The following is a 21,504-nucleotide window of genomic DNA, read 5'->3' as shown; positions in this document are numbered from 1 at the left end:
TATACCAACACCAATTCCAACACCAATACCGACTCCTCCCCCTCCGCCAAGCCCATGACCACCACCTAAACCGCCTCCAAGTCCTCCACCTGCACCACTTCCTACACCACCACCTGCACCAAACCCACCTCCATGACCCGATCCTCCACCTATTCCACCTCCGCCACCTCCACCACCTCCACCACCACCAGCACCTCCTGCACCTCCAATGCCTCCTCCTGCACCAAAGCCACCTCCATGACCTCCCCCAACTCCTCCTCCTCCTCCTCCTCCTCCTCCTCCTCCACCACCACCACCTCCAGCGGCACCACCAAGTCCTCCACCGACACCACCTCCAGCACCAAATCCACCCCCATGCCCAGATCCTCCACCGATACCCCCTCCTCCACCTCCTCCAGCGCCGCCACCACCTCCAAGGCCACCACCGGTACCACCACCTACTCCTCCTCCAACTCCAAATCCTCCACCATGGCCAGCACCTCCACCAAGTCCACCACCACCTCCCCCACCAGCTCCTCCTCCTCCTCCAACACCACCTCCTAAACCTCCTCCTGCACCACCTCCAAACCCTCCTCCAGTACCACCTCCTACTCCTCCACCTGCACCTCCTCCTGCACCTCCTCCACCTCCAACTCCACCACCGCCTCCGCCACCAAGACCACCTCCACCTCCAACGCCTCCTCCTGCTCCACCACCTAATCCTCCCCCACGGCCAGCACCACCTCCAAGACCTCCCCCACCTCCTCCGCCAAGACCACCTCCAGCACCACCTCCTCCACCAAGACCACCTCCAGCGCCACCTCCTAGTCCTCCGCCAGCACCTCCACCTAAACCACCTCCACCACCTCCTCCTAATCCTCCACCACCGCCACCACCTAAACCTCCTCCTGCACCTCCACCTATACCACCACCTGCACCACCTCCTAGGCCTCCACCAGCTCCACCACCAAACCCACCTCCTCCACCAAGTCCACCACCTCCTCCTGGACGTCCAAACCCTGGACCCCTAGGCCCACCAAAACGCCCCGGACCACCACCAAAACGTCCACCCCTTGGCCCACCCCAACCTCTAGGACCTCTTGGCCCACCCCAACGACTTGGGCCTCTTGGATCTCCATAGCATCCTCTATAATCACAATCCTTATCATCAAATCTTTCAGTCTTATGATTCTCACCTTCTCCAAATGTCACAAAAGTTAAACTAAGAAAGATGTTTAGTAGCAAGAAGATCACAACGGGCCATTGAGAATGCAAACCCATTGTATTACTCTCTAAACTTTGTGAGAATAAGTAAAGAAAAACCAATAAAGTAAGCTTTTTGTTGCTTTACTCTCTTTGAGATGATTTTCCTACAATAGAAGTGAGAGTGGTTTATATAGAAGTGTAGTCATTGGCTAAAAAGAGGCATTGAGAAGACTATTAATTATGATTGGTGACATACGCGTTGAACCGTTGGGGCTTTAGAAAAGATATTAATTGATAAAGCTAATAATATTAATTCAAGTCAAAATAAAGCAATTGGATAATGCTCTACATATGTGCAAAGGTTTATTATAGTCAACTTCACCGACGATCTACAACTAGATACTAATAATAATATACATGCAATGAATTTTGTATGTTAGTTTTGCAAAATAATTATAGGATCGACAATGAGTTGGGTTTTGAAGTTTTAAGAATTTCCATTTTAATGTAAAGAGGGGGTTGGAGGATAGATTTTAATGCCACATGCAATGCTATATGTGAGATTTATTTTTGAAATTGTCAGGGGTGAGTACAACTTTTAATTTCTTGTCCTTCAACTGGTAGAAAATGAAGTGCTCCATTACCTTTTTTGAGTGATTTCTTCCTTATAAAATACTTCTTATATTAAATTTTAGTACTTTTATTTATTTTTCAAGCTTATTTTATATATTGTGGCTACAGTGTAAGCAAAAATATAGTTAAATAAAATTTTATTTGAATTGTCTAATCGCGTATTTTTGTAATACCAAATTTTAATAATTTTTAGTTAAACATAGTTTAAGATTTAAATTATCTAAATTAAGAATTAAATTACATAAAAAGTAAAATATAGCAAGTATAATGAAACATAATAAGTATACTTTATTATTTTCACTAAAAAAAACTAGGATTGGCCATCACCTTACGTTAGTTGTCATTGGCAAACAGATATTGAGGCAAGACACAGTTGATCGTCATTTATGACCAGACGTTGCTGGTCACCATTTTTTACCAGTTGGCGACCAGATATAGGTTGTTGATGATACCGACCAACTGACCACCAGTTGGCGACCATAAATAGTATTTTTTTTCTATTTTTGGATTTTTCTTTTAGTGTTTATCTTTAAATGGTAGTAAATTAAAGTAAATTCAAAAAAATAAAGGAAATTTTCATGCCCACATTCATATCTCTGTAAAAAGTACACAAGCCACAATGTTAACAATATTTTGTTTAAGGTTCTTATTTTTAAATCTATTATTATTATTATTATTATTATTATTATTATTATTATTATTATTATTATTATTATTTCCAATAATTAGTCAAAAAAATTAAGAGAATTTTCCCCCAGCTTAGTAGTACGAATTGTAACACATTAATACCATTAATACATTACTAATTGACTAATATTAAAGATAATTCAATGATTCAACAAATATTAAATTAATACGACTAATAATACTAAACTAATACGACTAATATTAAACTAATAACACTAATATGATTAATATATTACTAATTGACTGGTATTAAAAATAATTCACTAAGATCAAGTAATACTAAACTAATACTACCCATACTAAACAAACAAACTATATTAATACACGATTAATATTATACTAGTGTGCCTAATACTATACTAATACGACTAATATTATACAAATACGCACTACTATAAATTATCACTTGTGCCATAGTTTTAGTCGTGGCACAAGTAAGAATTTCACGTGGCTATGCTGTTCAGCCACGAGAATTCAACTAAAGACTACCGCGGCACAAGTGATTGTGGCTAGATTGTTGCCACATCATATTAATAGTTGTGGCATAAACATTTTTTTTGCCATGGTATATCCCGTGGCTAATTATATTCTTCTGTCACAAGAATAACTTGTGGTTAATCATATTACAAATTGTTGTGAGAGACGATTTTTCCGAATGACATATTAGATTTATAGACTAAATAGCTCAGTTAATACAAATTAAAAAGAAAATAAAATATGGGCTTTTTATTTTGAAATTGTGTCTTTAAGAGACTGGTCTTTCACAATAGCTCAATAAAAATAACATGCATCAAACTAATTTGTTGTACAACTGATGCAATTTGGGATGGTTCAATAATGACTCACATGAGCAATATGGATGAAGAGCTAAACCAAGAGTCATACTCAAGCAATGTTACTGATTCAGCAACAAAAGAAGGAGATACAAGACCAAAAACAACAGCACAGCAGAGTCCATCGATAACTAGCAGATGACCTTGCAGCCCTTGTCTAGACCAACTGGGAGAGTTATAGAGACCATGAAAGATGGATTTGGAATCTTGGTACTTGGAACATCATATCTTGGTCCAAGGACATTACTTCACATCATTGAAACCCCATGGAAATCAAGGGTGAAGGTAGCCCAGTCAGCAGCTAGTTCACAGTTGGCCAATGATCAGCAGACCTTGGTGATCTGTGCCAAAGCAAGCTTGGACTCCTGGGGGACTCAAGGGGTGGGAATGGAATCTTCACACTTGGAACTACCTGCCATGATACAATGATCCCCTTATTAGCCATTGGAAGATCCCAAAATGAAAGGATAAAGGTAACCCAGTCAGCAGCTACTTCACAACAGAACAGGGCTGATCTTATGACCAGCTGACTTTGTGAGACATGGCTAGATCGTGTCTTCCAATCATTTGGGCCTCCAAGGGTAGAAATGAAATCTTTGCACTAGGAACTTGCTACCTCGAATAATCATGGCCATCATCAACCATTTAAAGAGCACAAGAAGATACGTAGAAGGTCACCTGTTCAGCAGCCTTTTATCAGAATATCAGAATGTTCTGTTTAGCTTGTTTCTTTTGTTTTTAATGTGCACATGTTTTGCACGTGTCTTTTAATGACCGTTATAGTTAGTTGTACGTGTCCTTAGCATTGTTTTTGTATTTCCCCGTTCCTCAAGTCTATATATAGACGTCCCTAGCCTTGTAAAACAGAAGTTCAGATTTGAGATTTCAGAAATAAAGTCATTGGAGTATTTCCTTTGTCTCCTTGAATGTGTATGAACATTCAACGATCTTGAGTAGTGCAAGATCATTACCTTTTGCAACTGAGAGTAGTCCTTGGTCGTACTTAGGGAATTGTTGGCCTTGGAGGATTAAAACTCCTAGTCTTTCAATTCAAGATTCACCTTACAAACATTGTTCTGTTTGTGTGAATCATATCACTGTTTCGTGTGTGTTTTGGGATTGTTTGTTGTTACATTGCGTGGATTTGAGTGCTGGCTTGCATCTTCACATCATATTGAAGGATTTCCAACCCAAACATGCATCAACAACAACAAAGTTAGAATTAGTAGCAGCATAAAATGAGGCGATTTCAGATTATTATGTTGGATAAAAAAAAGAAGATGATTGTATTTTTGATTTATATAAGGTTGCCTATTTCATTTTAAGTTGTAGATTTCAATTATAAATTCATTAATAAAGAATTTGCAATGATAAGGCTTGAGAAGTCATTCTCAAATTCGTATTTTTAACCACTGTTATAACCATAGTGGACTCAAATTCAAATTTGAAATTACTTTATTTGCCAAAATACTAAATTTAAGTCAAATTCATATTTTCAAATTAAATCATCATTTCCAAACACAGTATAAATTCAATTAAGGTGATTAGTTTCAAGACACTATTAATATTCCCTTCTATTTATTTTACTTGTTTTATTTACTTTTTCACATTTGTCGAGGTCATATTTTGACTCATAAAATCTCTAATTATATTAATTGAAAATTATAAAAAGTTAATATTAATAATCTTTGCATTGAGACAAATAAAAGAAAACACTACTTGACTATATTTTAACTTATAAATAAAAAATAAAATATAAATTAAAAAAATTTAATAAATAGTGACAAAAAATAAATTAAATATGAGGGAGTATAACATAACAACATTAAATTAGTATTATTGTAGTTGTGTATTAGTGTAGGTTTGCAAAATTGTATTTAGTACTTATCGGCCAATTAATTATATAATCAAATTTGGTTTTTTAATATTATTATAATGACATGTTAGCGGCCATCTCATTTGTGTCGTGTGGGTAAGCTGCCCAGTGAGTGTATGTAGTGAAGCCCTATTTGCTTTTTATGTATTCACTTTAACAAAAAGTACAACACATATTTATAGTATTTTAAAGTCGGTTCATTTTCTTTGCAATGCTTTTTTTTTTTTTTTAATATGCTATTCTTTTTTGGTAAATGGATTTTGAATTCTATAAGTTGTGACATTGTTATATCAATGCAGTAGACTTAAGACCAATATACTCATATTTAAGGAAGACGATGAGCTCATATTAGTTTTATATTGACCAAATTAATAGCTTTATTTTATAAATGATGTGTTTAATTAGTAAATAGGTTCTTTTTACTTAAAATTATGTATATTTCTGTAAATACGTTTGACAAAGGATATATAAAACATTTGCTACCACTAAAATGACGCAACAGTTGAATTTCCCTACAAATAGTATATATTTTGTCCACAAGACTAAATAAATAAATGATTTGTAGCCACATATAGTGCCTATGGTGGACGAATATAAATTTCCACGAGTTATTATATTGTATGAGGCCGAAGAATATGAGTAGCCACAGGTTAACTTATGTGGCAAAAGAGTATGGTTAGCCACGAGTAAGTGCATGTTGGAAAAGAGTATAATTAGCCACGGCCCACAAGTAAATATTTGTAGCAAAAGAATATGATTACAGATACTTTTGTGAGAGACTATCTCTCAAAGAAACGACCTTAAAATAAGAAATCCACGTCTTATTTTTTTAATTTGTATTAATTGAGCTATTTTGCTCACATATCTAATGCGTCTCTCGACGAGGCCGTCTCTTACAACAATTTGTGATATTTATTTGATTAAACTGACAATAACAGAGGTCATCTCAAATACTTAAGGTTGCGTTTGGAAACAAGTATTTCATTTCAAATTGTAGATTTCAATTATAAAATCATTAATAAAAAAATTGAGAATGACAAGATTTGGAAAGTCATTCTCAAATCCTCATCTTTAACCATTTTTAAAACATTGGTGAATTAGACTTAAATCTAAATTTGAAACACTTTTATTTATCAAACACTAAATTTAAGTCGAATTCATATTTTCAAATAAAATCAACATTCCCGAATATAGCATAATTTTCTTTTCAATTTGCAGAAGCTGCAAATTTCATCTCAAAATATAAATATCAATGGCCTTGACGCCGCAATACTAGCCTATCTTGTAGAACAAAAAAATATAATGTAAACGGAAATATGGATGTTGCACCAAATTACAATGGTCTTTGGACACCTTAATTTGCCTAAGTGTAATAACCACAAGCTTGAACAATGAGGGAATGAATGATATCCCAATCGTGCACAGAAACAACCTTAAGAATCTGATTCTCAGTTGGTGAACTGCCTACCTATGGCTGCACTCACCTTCTTCGTATCGTGGACAATGCAACCCAAGGATTGACTACCTTGTAGAATGCATGATAGACTTTAAATTTGTGTGACTAAACAAATCAAAGGTTTGAATGTATGACTAACATTCTGTCGACAAAACAGACAATGTTTTGAAGAAAATAATAAATGTGTTGTATTTCTAAAAATTTGAGAACTTCTTTTGTACAAGGCTTGGACTCCTTTTTATAGACTTATGAATGAGGAAAAAACACACTAAGACTCTTAGGAATTTAGGCAACTAACTATAACGGCTAAAAAACATCACGTGCCAAACATGTGCGCATTAAAAGAAGCAAAACAATTAGCCTATCAACTAGACAATGCTGTCAGGACAAACTGGCGACCAGGTGACCTTCAGCTCCTTTTCTTGGTGTCTTCCTGTGATTTTAAGGAGGCACTTAGGGTCTTGATAGAAAGGTCCATGTATAGAGATTCCATTTTTACCTTCCATGTCTCCCAGGTACATGGATTAATTCTGGACAACCCTTGCAAGGTAGGCTACTCAGTCGTTTTCAGGGGCTGGTTTATTGTGCTTCTGTTTTCTGTTTTTGTTTCTGAATGTGCCTTTTTTAGTTCCTCCTCTTCTGTTTCCATCCTATTTCCATGAAGATCTTCTAAATCTTCAATTGAGCTATCAAAATTTGGTTCAACTTCACACACAAACACACAATGCCACAACCATTTGTTTGCTTGCACACGCTTTGCTCTAAACATGATTTTGGCAACATATATCGAGAATGTTTGACAAATGACTGATAACTGATTATAGTGGCTGATTTGACCACCTGGTTGTATTAACTGGTTTGACTAACTGATTCTGAACCGGTTGCTATAAGCAGCTTGTTCAAAAATAGCTTATTGGTATCAATAAACTATTTCAATCAGCTAATTCACCAAACACTAGCATTAGCTGATTTGACCATTCAACCCTCTATTTATATCAAAATAAGCAAAAATTACTCAATAAGCTAATTTGTCAAACGCCCCATTATTATTATGCAGTCTACATGGGGTCCACAGGCTACTGTAGCTGGGTTTTCATTTCAGATTGTTGATACAATCTTATTCAAGGCGTGACTATAGTCTGAAGATACATGATGTGGAATCTGCTCTAAATTCAAGGATCTAAAAGCTTCACATTTTGCTGTTGTGGCAATGACATTGATGAAAATTAGTAAAAATGTTAAGTTTCAAAGGGTGAATGAGATTTAAATCTCGTTATGACTGTAATTGTTGTCGATTTCATGTTCTTGTTGTTTGATTTTCACCATATTTAAATCTTGAGATGGGAGGGTAAAGCGGTTCAGAAAAAGAAGTGTGGTGGAAATTTGTTTACTTTGCGTGAATTATTTTATTTAGCTAACTCGTCTTGTATGAGATTGTTACACAGAAAAATAAATCCATTCAATAATAAAAAAGAACCATAAAAAAACAATAAAAATTGAATTCCACTTGTACAAAAAATGGTTAATTTTTAAAAATTGTTTGACGTGACCCAATTAATGTCGTGTCGCTATGAGACAGCCATAATAAATAATTAGTATTTATTTAATTAATTGTTCAATATGGTGGAGGGTTAGGCAATAATGAGGTAGGTTGTATCTAGACCCGTAAAAACAGTCCATTGGTTGGGTTTTAGGTAGGATTAATGCGGGTCAGATAAATTTTGGGTTAGGTTGATTTCGGATGCAATCAGTTTTGGGTCGAATCACTTTGGATTTCAGGCAGGTTCGAATTGACCCAATGGGTTACCTTTTCATTTTTTTTCTGAGATAACTTAAAATAATTATGGGATTTCTTATTTTATTATCGAATTTAAAAATAGATAATCTTTTTTCAAAAAAATTATCTACTATAGCGTCTACCCAAATCAAAAAAATAATATAAGACGATCAGATAATAATGCTTATTCATACTACCAAAAAGATATTCAAATGACTCAAACATAATACAACAATTTAAATTGGAAAATTCCATGTGGTGACTTTGAGTTTTTAGCTTTTCCACATGGTAAATAAACAATTTTTTAATCCTTGTGGTGACCCTAATTAGCTTTTAACTTTTTTCACCTAGTAGACAAAAGGGCTAAGATTTTTATTAAGTTTATGTTCTAGAAAGCACGGACACGTTCCTGGACCTGCGTGTCACGTGTCGGACACGGACACGCGAACATTCGTGTCCGACACACCAAATGAAATGTTCAATATTTAATATTTTTCCGGATACGTGGACACGGTAAGAACAGACACGTTTTATTTTTTGTAAAAAAAACAATTGAAAAAAAATCGAAAACAGGGGAGGGGATTGTTAGTACTTAGTATTTACTCATTTACTCGATTCCCTCTCCGGCTCTCAGCTCTCTTTCACTCTAACCCTAAAAACTCTACACAACTCTTCCTCCACCTCCACTGTCGCTGCCGCACTCCCGCACCACGCCACCGCCGGCTGCTGCTCTATCACAGACGCCTTCCGCCGCTGCTGCCTGGTGCTTTGACGTTGTCGGTGCTGCTGTGGGTTGCTCGAAGCCTCGATTCGAACACAGTCGAACTCGAAGGTTTTCACACCCTAATCCCTAAAAATCGAAAATTTTGATTTTGTTTAAGGTATTTTCACTCTTTATCCTAAATCCTAATACTAATCTTGTTCTAATCTTTAATCTTAGTGTTAATCTTAAATTCTTAATCTTAATTTCTTGTAATGTGCTCTTTCGACCATTGAATTCGATTACTGTCTTCATCTTTGATTTTATATTCTAAGTAATATGGAGCCATTTATTTGTTTGAAAAACCCTGAAATTTTCTAGTTTGATGAACAAATTGGGTTTAAAAATCTACATGAATTAATGTTTTGTTTTGGTAGAAAACTGGAAACATTATTTGATTTTTTTTCATTGAAGAAAGTGCAACTGATGTATGGGCTAAAATTTTTTCGTGAATTTAGGGTTTGAACTTTGAAATTGAAATTTAGGGATTATAAGGATAAAAAGGTATAACTTAAATTGACCTAAATTCCCGATCATTAATGTACATGATAGAGGAAAAGAAAACTTTACCTTCTTCAACTATGGAGCCCGTAAAATGGTGGTCTTTGAATCTATGCCAACACAGTGACGAAAGGAGGAAGGGGATTTTAAAGGAAGATGAGTAGAGTAGGTTAAAGTACTTGTTTGGGCTAAATGCTAACCCACAAAAATTATTTCAATGAAAAGAGTAAAAGTCAAATGTAAAAATACTGGTTAAGAGGTTATTTTAATAGTAGCAAAAATTAAGTTTAAAGGTGATTTGCAAACAAAAAAAAAAAATCAACAGTATTATTTGCAAAATCATTAAACATTCTATCATTGACATTTCTTTAGCGCCGCATATCTTATTCTCATAAGTAATAAGTAATAATAGCCCTACCCTACTCCCAGGCTTCTGGCTTCCTAACTTATTCCAAACCTTCAAGACTCACGAATAACCCTAGCGCCGTAAACCCCTCTGATTCCTCGTTCATCTTACAATCCCTTCATCTTCGATCTTTCGTCTTTCTACTCTTCAAGTTTAGTCCATTGATTTTGGTTTGTTGTTTTGTTCTTTTTTTATTGAATTAAGTTTTTCTTTTATTTATTTTTGTTCTTATGTTTTCATCTTCATTGTTTTGGTCTTATTTTTGTTCTCATCTAATTGTAATCTATATTCTTTCCTCGTTATTTTTTCAATATTTTTTGGAAAATCAGTATTTTTTTTTGTTTTTTGTTTTTCGATTATTTTTTTCCATTTTCAGTTTCATTTTCAGATTTCTTTCTTGTTTTGCCATTTTTGGTTTTTCCGGTAGTTTGCCATTCTTGTTCTGTCTTATTGTTTAGTTTAATCGGAGCAAGATAATCATGATAAAACTTAGACCTTTAATCGAAGCAAATAGTATCATGGTCTGTGTTACTCTTTGGTTATATCGCAACAATTTTATTATCAAATAACCTATACTTAATTCAGTTCAAAGAAAAAAAAAAAAGATTCGGTTTACAACATTGTGGCTTACAAATTCGGTTTAGGCGGTTTGGGTTTGGTTTGATTTATTAAATTGTGTTTTGGTTTTAAAATAAATTAGGTTTGGGTTTGGTCTGAAAAATTGAAAACCGAATTAAATTTAGCCTGATTATGAAGAATTTAAGAGTGCAAAATTTATGGTTTATGAATACTATTTCGTATTGATTAGTTATGAGTATCTTGGGATTTATACATAAATGTCTAACATTAATAAGGAAGCAAATAATCTGCCTTAATTCTATACCCTAAACAAGGAAACTAAAATATTTAGAATATATTTAAAAATATACTTTTGAACACTTCCCCTCAAGTTAGGTCATCAGGCCTCCAATGACCAGCTTGCATAAAGTATCTTCAAAAGCTTTAGCTGTGACTGCTTTTGTAAGGAAGTTAGTTGATCTTTGGATCGAACAAAGGGAAAACTTATGACTTGCTTTTCAAGCTTTTCCTTTATGAAATGTCTGTCTATCTCCACATGCTTTGTCCGATCATGTTGAACAGGGTTATAAGAGATGCTGATAACTGCGTCGTTATCACTTAATAGTTTGCATGCTTCCTTCTGGAAAGTTCAACTCACACAAGAGCTTCTTGAGACAAAGAATCTGTTATTCCTTTTGTTATTCCCCTGAACTCTGCCTCAGCATTGCATAAAACTACCACCTTCTGCTTCTTACTTCTTCAAGTGACCAAATTCCCTCCTACTAGAGTGAAGTACCCTGAGGTAGACTTCCTACTATCTCGATTACCAGCCCATTTTGCGTCAGTATAAGGCATGAGATCAAGGTGGTTATGTTCCTTAAAGAAAACTTCTTTGCTACTCGTGCCCTTCAAAAATCTCGGAATCCTCATAACTGTATCCATGTGTGGTATTTGTGGGAGATGCATAAATCTAAATACCCTAAACCCTTAAACCCTAAACCCTAACCCTAAACCCTAAACCCTAAACCCTAACCCCTAAACCCTAAACGCTAAACCCCTAAACCCTAAAAACCTAAACCAAAACCCTAGACCCTAAACCCTAAAACCCTAAACAAAAGTATAACTTGAGGGACCATGTGCGAAGCACGCGACCCTACAACTAGTTTCCAAAAAAATGTATATTGGACCAATCAAATAAAAATGGTTTCACCATAAAAAGTGCTTTATTTGAAATTTTAATTTCAAAAAGTACTATATAAGAGATGGATAATGGTTAGTATATTGGGTTTTTTAAGCAAATCCTACCGTGGCATTTACAAGGGCTAAAGCTAAAATTGACATGTCATACTAGAAACACAAACTAAGAGTACTAGTACAAGAAATGGGTTTATAGATTTCTTTTAATTGCAATTTGTAGATTGTTTTGTGGATTTTGATTAGTGCTAAAATACAGTTGTTTTATTCCCTCTTATTTATAACTTTGAATTCTTTTATCTAGTTTGAGTAGTGAACTTAGTGGGTTTGAGTTGAATTTTATGTGGAATTTGAATTTTTTGTTTCTCAACTAGTTGGGATTGAAGTTAGGCTTTGATTGTGATTATTGTTATTCTTCAATTTTTGGTTTTGCTTGATTGTTTTTAAGTCAGTGCCTCAATTTAAAAGATTCATTGTTGTTGAAAATGAGTAAAGGTTGGGAGGAAAGTGCCAAGTACGTGATGGTCAACCATTCAACTTAACGGTCAACAAACAAAATTCGCTAAGTGGTAGTATTTTACAAAGGAACATGTCATATAAGGTAGTTTTTTGCAAAAAAAATTTGATCAGGTAGTTTTTTTTCCAAAAAGTGATATACATTAGGTAGTTTCTTGTAATTTTTCCTAAAAAATCAATGAAAATTGAATTCCCACTTGAAGCAAGGTTGTTAAAATCGGGATTTTATTTTGAATCGGAAGCAGTTCTCAAAATCGAATCGTGAAATCAGATCGCAAAATCGACCAATTCTACAAAATTGATAGATTGAAGTAGTTATAGATGTTTGTATTTAATTTCAAGATATTTTATATGTAAAAAAAAACACTTAGATTCATATATTATCAATATGTTTTGCAAATATTCATAAAATCTTCTACATGAAAAGTGCAAGTGAAAAACACTCAGTACAAAACGAAATCAACAACAAATTATGGTGGTGAAGAACACTCTGGAAGAATAAGTAGTAAAGAATACTCAAAAATACAAAAAAAAAAAAATTCATCAATAATTTATATAAATCAATAAAAGTACAAGATACAAAAATCAGCAAAAGTACAAGATAATCATGCGGTGAAGATACGATAAGCAGTTAAGAATATTAAAAAATCAGCAAAAAAAAAGTATACAAATCAGAAATACATGATAATAAAATCAAAAGTAAATAAAAAGATAAAAAAAGAAACAAAAATTCACTTCTACAAACTGGCGATAGAAATAGAGTGGAAACAAAATCAAAGATGAAACAACTAACCTTTTGGTGAAGAATGAGCAAAAATGGGGTACAAAAATGGTTTGAAAATGGTGAATATTGGACAGTAAAATAAAAAATTAAAGACAGAATCATTCGTGAATGAGAGAAAAAGAGAAAATGGAGTGGGCTAGGGTTTTATTGGCGTGAACAGACAAACGCTACCCATTGGATTTACTTAAAATCGAGTAAAAATATCGATGATTATATGGGCGATTTTATGGAGGTCTTATTTTCATTTTTTTAGGTTATTATTCACTTCAAAATCTGATGTTCAAATGACAAGAATGGCTTTATATAGCCTACAAGACCTCCTAACAACTTTGGACAGCTGTACAATTCAGCCCCCAATTATTCACTTGTTGTAACTCAAAAATGAAGTCCTAGTTATGAATTGAGATTTGAGAGATTGACCTAGTTGTGCCTGGGTTTGTTTAGATAATTTAGGTTATAACATCGGATTTTTGAATTGGTTATACGGGAAAGTCTGAGGTATATTATTAATGAAGAGATAGGTTTTGTCTTCTATATGATGCTTTTTTTCATGCTTGCTAAATTGTGACGTTTTGCTGGCTTTTGCAACTCCATTTTTTGAATTGGGAGATAGTTTGAACTTGAAGGGTTCAAATTTACTTCGAAATGAATTGATTTATCCAATGTTTGAGCTTATCACATAAAAATTAGAATGCTTGTTATGACCAAACTTGTCAATTTCGATTTAGAATTAAGATGATCTTCTATGAATTCATTTCTAGCCCAGTTATGATGCTGCATTATGATGCTTATCACATAAAAACTTCTATGACCAAACTTCTATGACCAAAGCTTATCACATAAAAACTTAGCTGCATTATGATGCTGTGTGCAGTATTTTGTGAAAAATGGCACTCTACAATAAGATTGGGAACATGCTTGCTCAGACTTTGTCTCAAAATTCTAGCCCAGTTATGATGAATGCTATTCGCTGTATGTCTTCAAGGCTCTTCGTTGGAGGTAATCTCAATCTTATGGATTTAGAACATAATATATTGTGGTATCGTTGTTATTGTTGATTGTGCTTTAGTCTTTACTATTGACCATTGTGTAGTTGAGCATAAATAAATCATCATTCAACTTCGTATAATTTTTTTTCTGCCTCAGGTCTTTCATGGGGAACTGATGATAACTCCTTGAAGGAAGCATTTTCCCATTTTGGTGATGTAGCTGAAGGTGAGTGTCATGTACAATTTATAGCATGCTACCATTTTTCTTGCTGAAACAAATTCAGCAACTATCTTAAAACACACTTGTGATGTGTTGTAACTGTGCATGCTCAAACTCTTGTCATCTATTTGATTCACAGCTAGGGTTATCATGGATAGAAACACAGGGAAGTCCAGGGGATTCGGCTTTGTCACTTATACCGACAGCGAATCAGCAAACAATGCAATTGCCATGGATGGCCAGGTGAAATTTTGTTTTTGTTACATTTTGTATGGTTAGGGAGAGTCTAGGCTAGATTTGGCTAGGTCATGATCCTAATCATTTTTTAAAATCCTATTAATATTGAAATGTATAACCTACTCCTATGATAGAATAATGGCAAGCAGGTTGGTTTAGTACACACAAAATGACTAGTTTTTGGCCCACCCATACTAATATTTTGGATAAGCAAAAATACAGTTTGATATGTGTTTGAATTATTATTTCAGAATTGATGCGTTTTCTATGTATAGGAACTGCACGGTCGTAATATTCGTGTGAATCATGCTGATGAAAGACCTCCTCGACCACGAGGGTACAATGGTGGTGATGGGTATCATAACGAACGAGGGTATAATGGCAGAGGTGGAGGTGGCTACGAGAACTGAGCTAATGAAACCACAATGTGAATGCAGAGAGGGGTGTAGGAAATTGGATGCTTTATCTAAGCTTTGATTTGGTTTTGATGAATTTGTTCTTAGCTACTGGTTTTTGTGATTTGTGATATTAGGAGTATCTCTCTTACTGCTTAAGTGCTATGCTTCTCAATTCTCATTCTCATTCTCATTTTCATTATATAATTAGTGAGGCTGTGTAATTCCACCAATACCTTTGCATTCATATCTTATTTAATCTGTTTCTTTATTTTGAACATTTGTTGTTTATTTATGGAAACATAATTTGAAAAATAAAACCTTATGACAGTTTCTGCATTTTCATGTTTCATTGTATGTGGACTGTGGTTGAATAGGATTAGAATATACTTATAGGAGTACGTCACTTACCTGTTTAAGATGGAATCAACTTTCTTAGAGTTGAAACTTCATAATCTTGTTCCAAAACCAATAAAAATGCACAATTTAGTAAGCAAATAGAGAGTACTTTTAGATTTGTCCACTAAATTTGATTTTTACTATCCAAAAAATTAGATTCTGATTGATTTGGGGTTCTATTTTGAACACCCTAATTATAACTAGTAACTACATTCGTCCAAAGCGTTGGCAAAAAGTCAAATTGTATTAGTTTAATTCATGAAAGTACTTCCAACATTTTGGTAATGTTCTATTTCATGAAGCAAATAGTTATAGGAGTGTATGTTTGTGCCAAATAAGCCACATATAAGCCAAGAGTAGAAGTGAAAACTAAATGGAAAAATTGTCGGAAATTAACTAGTAAAAGTGACTTTTTGTTTAAAAGTACTTGCACTAATGTTTTGTCAAAAAATACTTATAAAATATATTTTATTTGTTAAAAGGACCTACTAATAGAATTCATCCAATCAAAACTTCTCCCTATCGTCCAAATTTCATCGAACCAAACAATCCTCCATTATCAAACCAAAGTGCAACAATTTCAACAAACCCAAATCAATTTACTTTGATGAGTTGGGGAACAAGTTTGTCGTTTGCTAAAGTGATGATTTAGATGCTTCACAATAATACTCTATATTCTATTAGCTTATAGAGTACATTGAAATTTAAATTTGTGATCTGAATTTCTAAGACCATATCAAATTAATATTTCTAGTAAAAATTGAAGGTAATATTTGAGTTGGCATTATATACTATATTATATAGTGCTTCACTTTCAATATAACTAGCAAATGTGAGGAATACATACATTAGAAAACATCACACACCAAAAAAAAAGTGAAAAGATAAAATAACTGAAAAAGAAGAAAAAACTGAAAAGAATAGACAAAAAAATACACTAATAATACATAAATAGCACTTTGATGCTAAAGGATGGAGAATCCTACATTTAGACAACCAAATCCAAAGGATCCCTTATAAATTCAAAAATAATTCTCAAAATAATCATGGGGCATCTAGAATTAACTACCACTATCGGGGCTACATGATTAGCACTTGCGTTGCCAAAGTGCAGCCAACCCTTTTCTATTAAATATTAAAATGGAATATAATATTGTTTTTAGCTTAGTATGCTAGGAATTTGGATCATAAAAACATTTATGTAGTATGTAGTGTTTGGGAACAAATATTTCATCAAATTATGGATTTCAATTATGAAATCATAAATAAAGAATTTGAGAATGACAAGGTTTGGTTAGTCATTCTCAAATTCCCAACTTTAACTACTTCAAAAGCAATGGTGGAATTTGATCCAAATCTAAATTTGAAAATTTTTGATTTGCCAAACAATAAATTTAAGCCAATTCCAAATTTTCAAATGAAATCATCATTCCCAAACATGGTATTCTATATTTACATTGCTGTACCGCCTGTATGTCATTAATTTTAATACAAATTGTTTATAGAAAATGTTGAATTATAGAACAACTAAAAATTTTAGGAAAAATTACTTTTGAAAAGTCAATTTTTAACTCGTTTGCACATAAAGAGCTAACATTAAGGTCTTAGGAAATCATCTGTTAAGTCAATTTTTATATTTAGGAATTCAACCGTGAACCTAAGTAATAATGAACACCTAATAAAGATATTAGTAGAGTAATTTTCCACCATATGGCGTTGATTTTTCTGAAAAATCCCCACTGAAAGATCACTAATGGAAGCTTCCCACATACTTCATGCACTAGTCACCAAATCAAATACTCCCATTCATCGTTATTTAAGGCTTCCCACATATTTACCACTACTTCATATAATTATGCAAATTTTTAATACTACTTCAATTGCATTATTTCCTTCTAATTTTCCCATATTCCTTTTCTTTGAGGCGTTCAAATAGCTGATTTAAAACCCTCAAAATAATATTTGTCAATAATGCTTATCCTTCTTCTTCGATGGTTATTGATGATGTTACTTGGTGGGTGAATGGGGTCATGGTGGTTTTTGTCTAAGAGGTGGTGTTAGTTAATGGCTGAGTAGTTAAGATTTTTCTTCTTTTTATTGTTGTGATTTTTTTTGTTTTAAAAAGTCAAAAAGTCAAGTAACTTGTATAACATGTTATAAGTCATTTGGGTCTTTCATTGCAAATATGAGTAAAAGATTGGACCATTATAGAATAAATGTAATATTAGCCCTTTATCTGTAGATAGGATAAATGTTGGTCTTTTAGAAACAATTTTTCCAAAATTTTATTTATATAAAATTATTTCTTACTCTCATCTTTATTATTTATATAAAATTTTAATAACTTTATGGATTTTTTGATCCTTATATACAATAGGTTTTATTTCTATTTATAAAGGATGTTGTATTGAGCTAGGGATCTTTTATATTATATACTTATACACAATTAATTTAATTTGTTTTCAAATTAATCCTACAAATCTTGAAAACGGAGTCCCTTACATAAAAGTTAAAATTTTAGATTTGAGCTCCCAAACATTTATAATTAATCAATCTTAAACCATACAATATAATAAAAAAGCTGTAAAATTCGAAATGGCAGCCTCACAATACATATTGATTTGGTGAAAATCTATTGGCTACTTATTGCTGGGTGTTTTCATTAAATGCCAACTAATTTATGACTTCATACTAAATTTGCTCTCTTAGAAAATATCTCTTGCAAGCTTAACTCAAAATTGTCATTGTTAGATAGTAGGAAAATCTTTCATAATTTAATATTTTTTTCAATTATTAGAATATACTAAGTTTTTCTTTTTTCTAGCCTTTTTCCCTTATTATTTCTCATTATTTATAATCTTTTTTTCATGGAGAATTGAATATAAATAATTGATTCATGTAAATTATTTTTTTTAATTAGTTTTTCCATGTAGTAATATCTCAACTTAAAAAAAATCTAAGAATAAATTCATTATTTAACTCAAATTTCTCCTAAAGCTAATAACATTTAAAGTTTAAAAAAAATTTATTTTCAATTATTCATTTTTGTGATTAAAGTATAAATCAAAAGAGAGTTTCTTTCTCAATCTTAATTTAAAAGTGTTTCACTTAGATAGTAGTAAATTTAATCTCAATAAAAATAATTTGTTTTTCATATAAAGCGGTTTCATTGACACTTTCAATTTCTCACTTTTTTGAACTCAACAATAGTGAGTTTTTTAATATCTCCACCTTAGAATTTATCACAATCGCACGTTATTATATTTTGTTTATATGTATTATTACATTTTATCCAAACTTGATAAATTTTATTACGATAATATTTAACTGCATCAGTTCAAATTTAAATTTATAAATATATATACACTTACATATGTGTGCATTGCACGGATATATATACTAGTATGATATAGTTACACAAACAAAATTGATGGGAAAATATGTTCTCAGGACATGATTAGATTTAATTCAATATCTATGAAATTATTATTATTATTATTATTATTATTATTATTATTATTATTATTATTAAGGTCATCACGTTTATTTTGAGCCAGATGAAAGATAAAAAAAGTCCTTATAAATTTCAACCCATCTTGTATGAGACTGTCTCACGGTGAGACGACCTCAAAACAAGAAGACATAAGCTAAAAGTTTCTATTATTGAGTTATTTAACCCAAGTATAAGGCATGTCTCATTGTGAGACCGTCTCATACAAGAAGTTGTGTATAAATTTAAGGCGTAATAAATAATCCCTATAATGAAATATAATATTTTTTTATTTTGTATTGTTGATATTTTAACTATTTTATAAAAATGCCATAATAACTTATAGTACAAAGAAAAATATATAAATTATACCTAAATTTAATTCACATTAATATCAATCTAGCTTGTGCATGAAAATTTAATTTTTGGACCCTAAAAAATTTAAGGCACTGGATAATAGCTCGGTGTGCCCTTGCTAACTGGCGGCCATAATTATTATAGAAGTATATATTTTACATGGTTTATTACGAAAATTTAGATCAAGTATAGTAGAACTATTGAAGTGAAGGGATACCAGTTACCAATAAAATTAGAGTGTAGAGATATGATATGAATTACGAACAAGTAGAGTAGTAACTTGACAAACTTTGAAGTGGGATCTATTGATTAAACATTGAGTTATTGTATTTGTAGCTCGTTACCTCTCCAGAAAGAAATGAAGTTATAAATTTGTACAAATATTATTGTTTAAGATGGATTAAATTAGTACACTTTTACTCTTATATAGAAATGCATGTAACTACAAGGTTCCTCTAAATCAAATGACTTAGTTTACTTCAGTTTTGTTTTAATTTTAATTATTTGATTTTAGATCCAATTCATATACTCCCTCCGTCCTAAAAATACATATATGTTGATTCAATTAGGAACGGGAACAGCAACAAGAGGGGGGGTGAATTGTTGTTGTTGCAAGTTTAAGCGATTGTGCCCTGTTTTTGCGGAATTATTCAAAATAAATAAAGCTTAAACTAAGAGCAAAATAATAAGAGAGACACACGATTTTACGTGGAAACCTTTTGGGCCTAAACAAAAGGAAAAACCACGACCACTTGGGATTTCTAACAACTTCACTATGTTTAAGGCAATTAGTTACAATTACAATAAACACCTTACTTCACTCGAAGCGAAACAACTAGGCCAACTCTTCACTCTCTAATTGCTTTACTCAAAGCAACAAACTTAGCTTTACAATAAGCTAATCCTCTCTAGCTTTACTAAAAGCTATCTAACTTCCCCCTTAGACTCACTCGAGTCTAATTACATAAACTCTCAAAATCCCTTACAAAAATAATAGAAATTCTCTAAAATAAATCAAAGAGTTGCACAAGTAAATATTATGAATTAATTGGCAATTTAAAAACACAAAATATTACTTGTAGAATTTCAAAATCAAACGCAAAAATTATTTTTCTCTCAAAGCATGCATTTTTTTTCTTTTTGAAAAACCGAGCTAGTTAGCTTATTTATAATAAAATAAATTTCTAAAAATAGAAAAAATATTCCAACCCATTATCCTTAGTCATGGATCAATGAATGATGCTGAATGAATCACAAAACGGTTAATACTTCAGCCTTTGAATAAATCAAACAAACGGTTAAGGCAATCAGTAACCGCTATACCCTGATAACCACTGTTCCTTAATAACCGCTGTTCCCTAAAGTAGCAGTTTCTTCAGTAGTAATTCCTGTTCCCCAAATTAATGGCTGGAACTTCATGCTATATTTAGAAAACGGTTTTGGTAAAACGGTTATCTTTTGACTAATTCTAAAAACGGTTATCTTTTGACTAATTCTTAAAAAATGGTTATTTTTACTATTTTTAGGAAAATGTTATTTTTATTATATTTCAGAAAATCCAAAAATAATTAAGACCTAACTGCTGTTCCTACTTTTTAGTAGATCCAAGTTTATCTCCTAAAAATAAGGAATTAATCTTGAAACCCACACGTGAGGAATTTTAGAAATTCTTTTTGCCAATTAACTTTAATAAACTAATGCAACCAATTAATTTAAATACATTAACTAAAAAAATAAAAGATAGAATTTATTAGCTAACGTAAATTGACTTCAGTTTGGGAACACTGCGCTGTCTCCAAATTCCAACTTGCTAGAACATCAAACCTGGGAACAGTAGACTTCCTGTCTCCATTTTACATCCCACGTGATATACTCTTCTAACATCTCTTGAAACCTTTTGACATGTATATTCCCATGAACTAAGCCATAGGTACTATCAACGATCACAATTAATCGGATATCGACCTGCACAAAATCTCTAAACACATATTTGCTAAAGTGTAGTCATCATCAAAACTCAAGAGGTACAACAATATATATCATCTTTTTAATAATTTATATAAATTTACTATTTTAATCAAATGGAAACATATTTTTAAAACATTCAAAAAATTGTTCATTATTAGAGATGGAATATGGAGTTGAGCATAGAATTGCAAAACCCGTAACTTGGAGGGTATCTGATGTGCTCGTTTTTAGAGCACATTTATCTCCTCATTGTAGTGTCAAGTCTTGCGTTTTAGAATGCTTT

General features: G+C 32.7%; 2 protein-coding genes across 2 annotated transcripts in view; one reads left to right on the top strand and one right to left on the bottom strand.

Moving 5' to 3' along the window:
- Positions 1 to 1,260, bottom strand: part of LOC130802605 (glycine-rich cell wall structural protein-like) — a 1,332-nt gene extending 72 nt beyond the window's left edge. The window contains exons 1-2 of the mRNA XM_057666613.1: positions 297 to 1,260; positions 1 to 218 (exon numbers count right to left, since the gene is read on the bottom strand). The exon at positions 1 to 218 is cut by the window's left edge and continues 72 nt beyond it. Coding sequence (XP_057522596.1) covers positions 1 to 218; positions 297 to 1,260 — 1,182 coding nt within the window. The remainder of the gene's footprint in view (positions 219 to 296) is intronic.
- A 7,784-nt stretch (positions 1,261 to 9,044) lies between these two features.
- Positions 9,045 to 15,327, top strand: LOC130802750 (glycine-rich RNA-binding protein 2, mitochondrial-like). Its single transcript, XM_057666808.1, has 5 exons — positions 9,045 to 9,328; positions 14,041 to 14,165; positions 14,313 to 14,381; positions 14,515 to 14,618; positions 14,888 to 15,327. The coding sequence occupies exons 2-5, from the start codon at positions 14,054 to 14,056 to the stop codon at positions 15,020 to 15,022; spliced, it is 420 nt and encodes a 139-aa protein (XP_057522791.1). The 5' UTR covers positions 9,045 to 9,328; positions 14,041 to 14,053; the 3' UTR covers positions 15,023 to 15,327.
- The last annotated feature ends 6,177 nt before the right edge of the window (positions 15,328 to 21,504 follow it).

Source organism: Amaranthus tricolor, chromosome 16, assembly GCF_026212465.1.
Source record: "Amaranthus tricolor cultivar Red isolate AtriRed21 chromosome 16, ASM2621246v1, whole genome shotgun sequence".
Taxonomy (NCBI): Eukaryota; Viridiplantae; Streptophyta; class Magnoliopsida; order Caryophyllales; family Amaranthaceae; genus Amaranthus; species Amaranthus tricolor.
The sequence above is the reverse complement of the archived record's forward strand: the minus strand, read 5'-3'. Positions and strand labels throughout refer to the sequence as shown.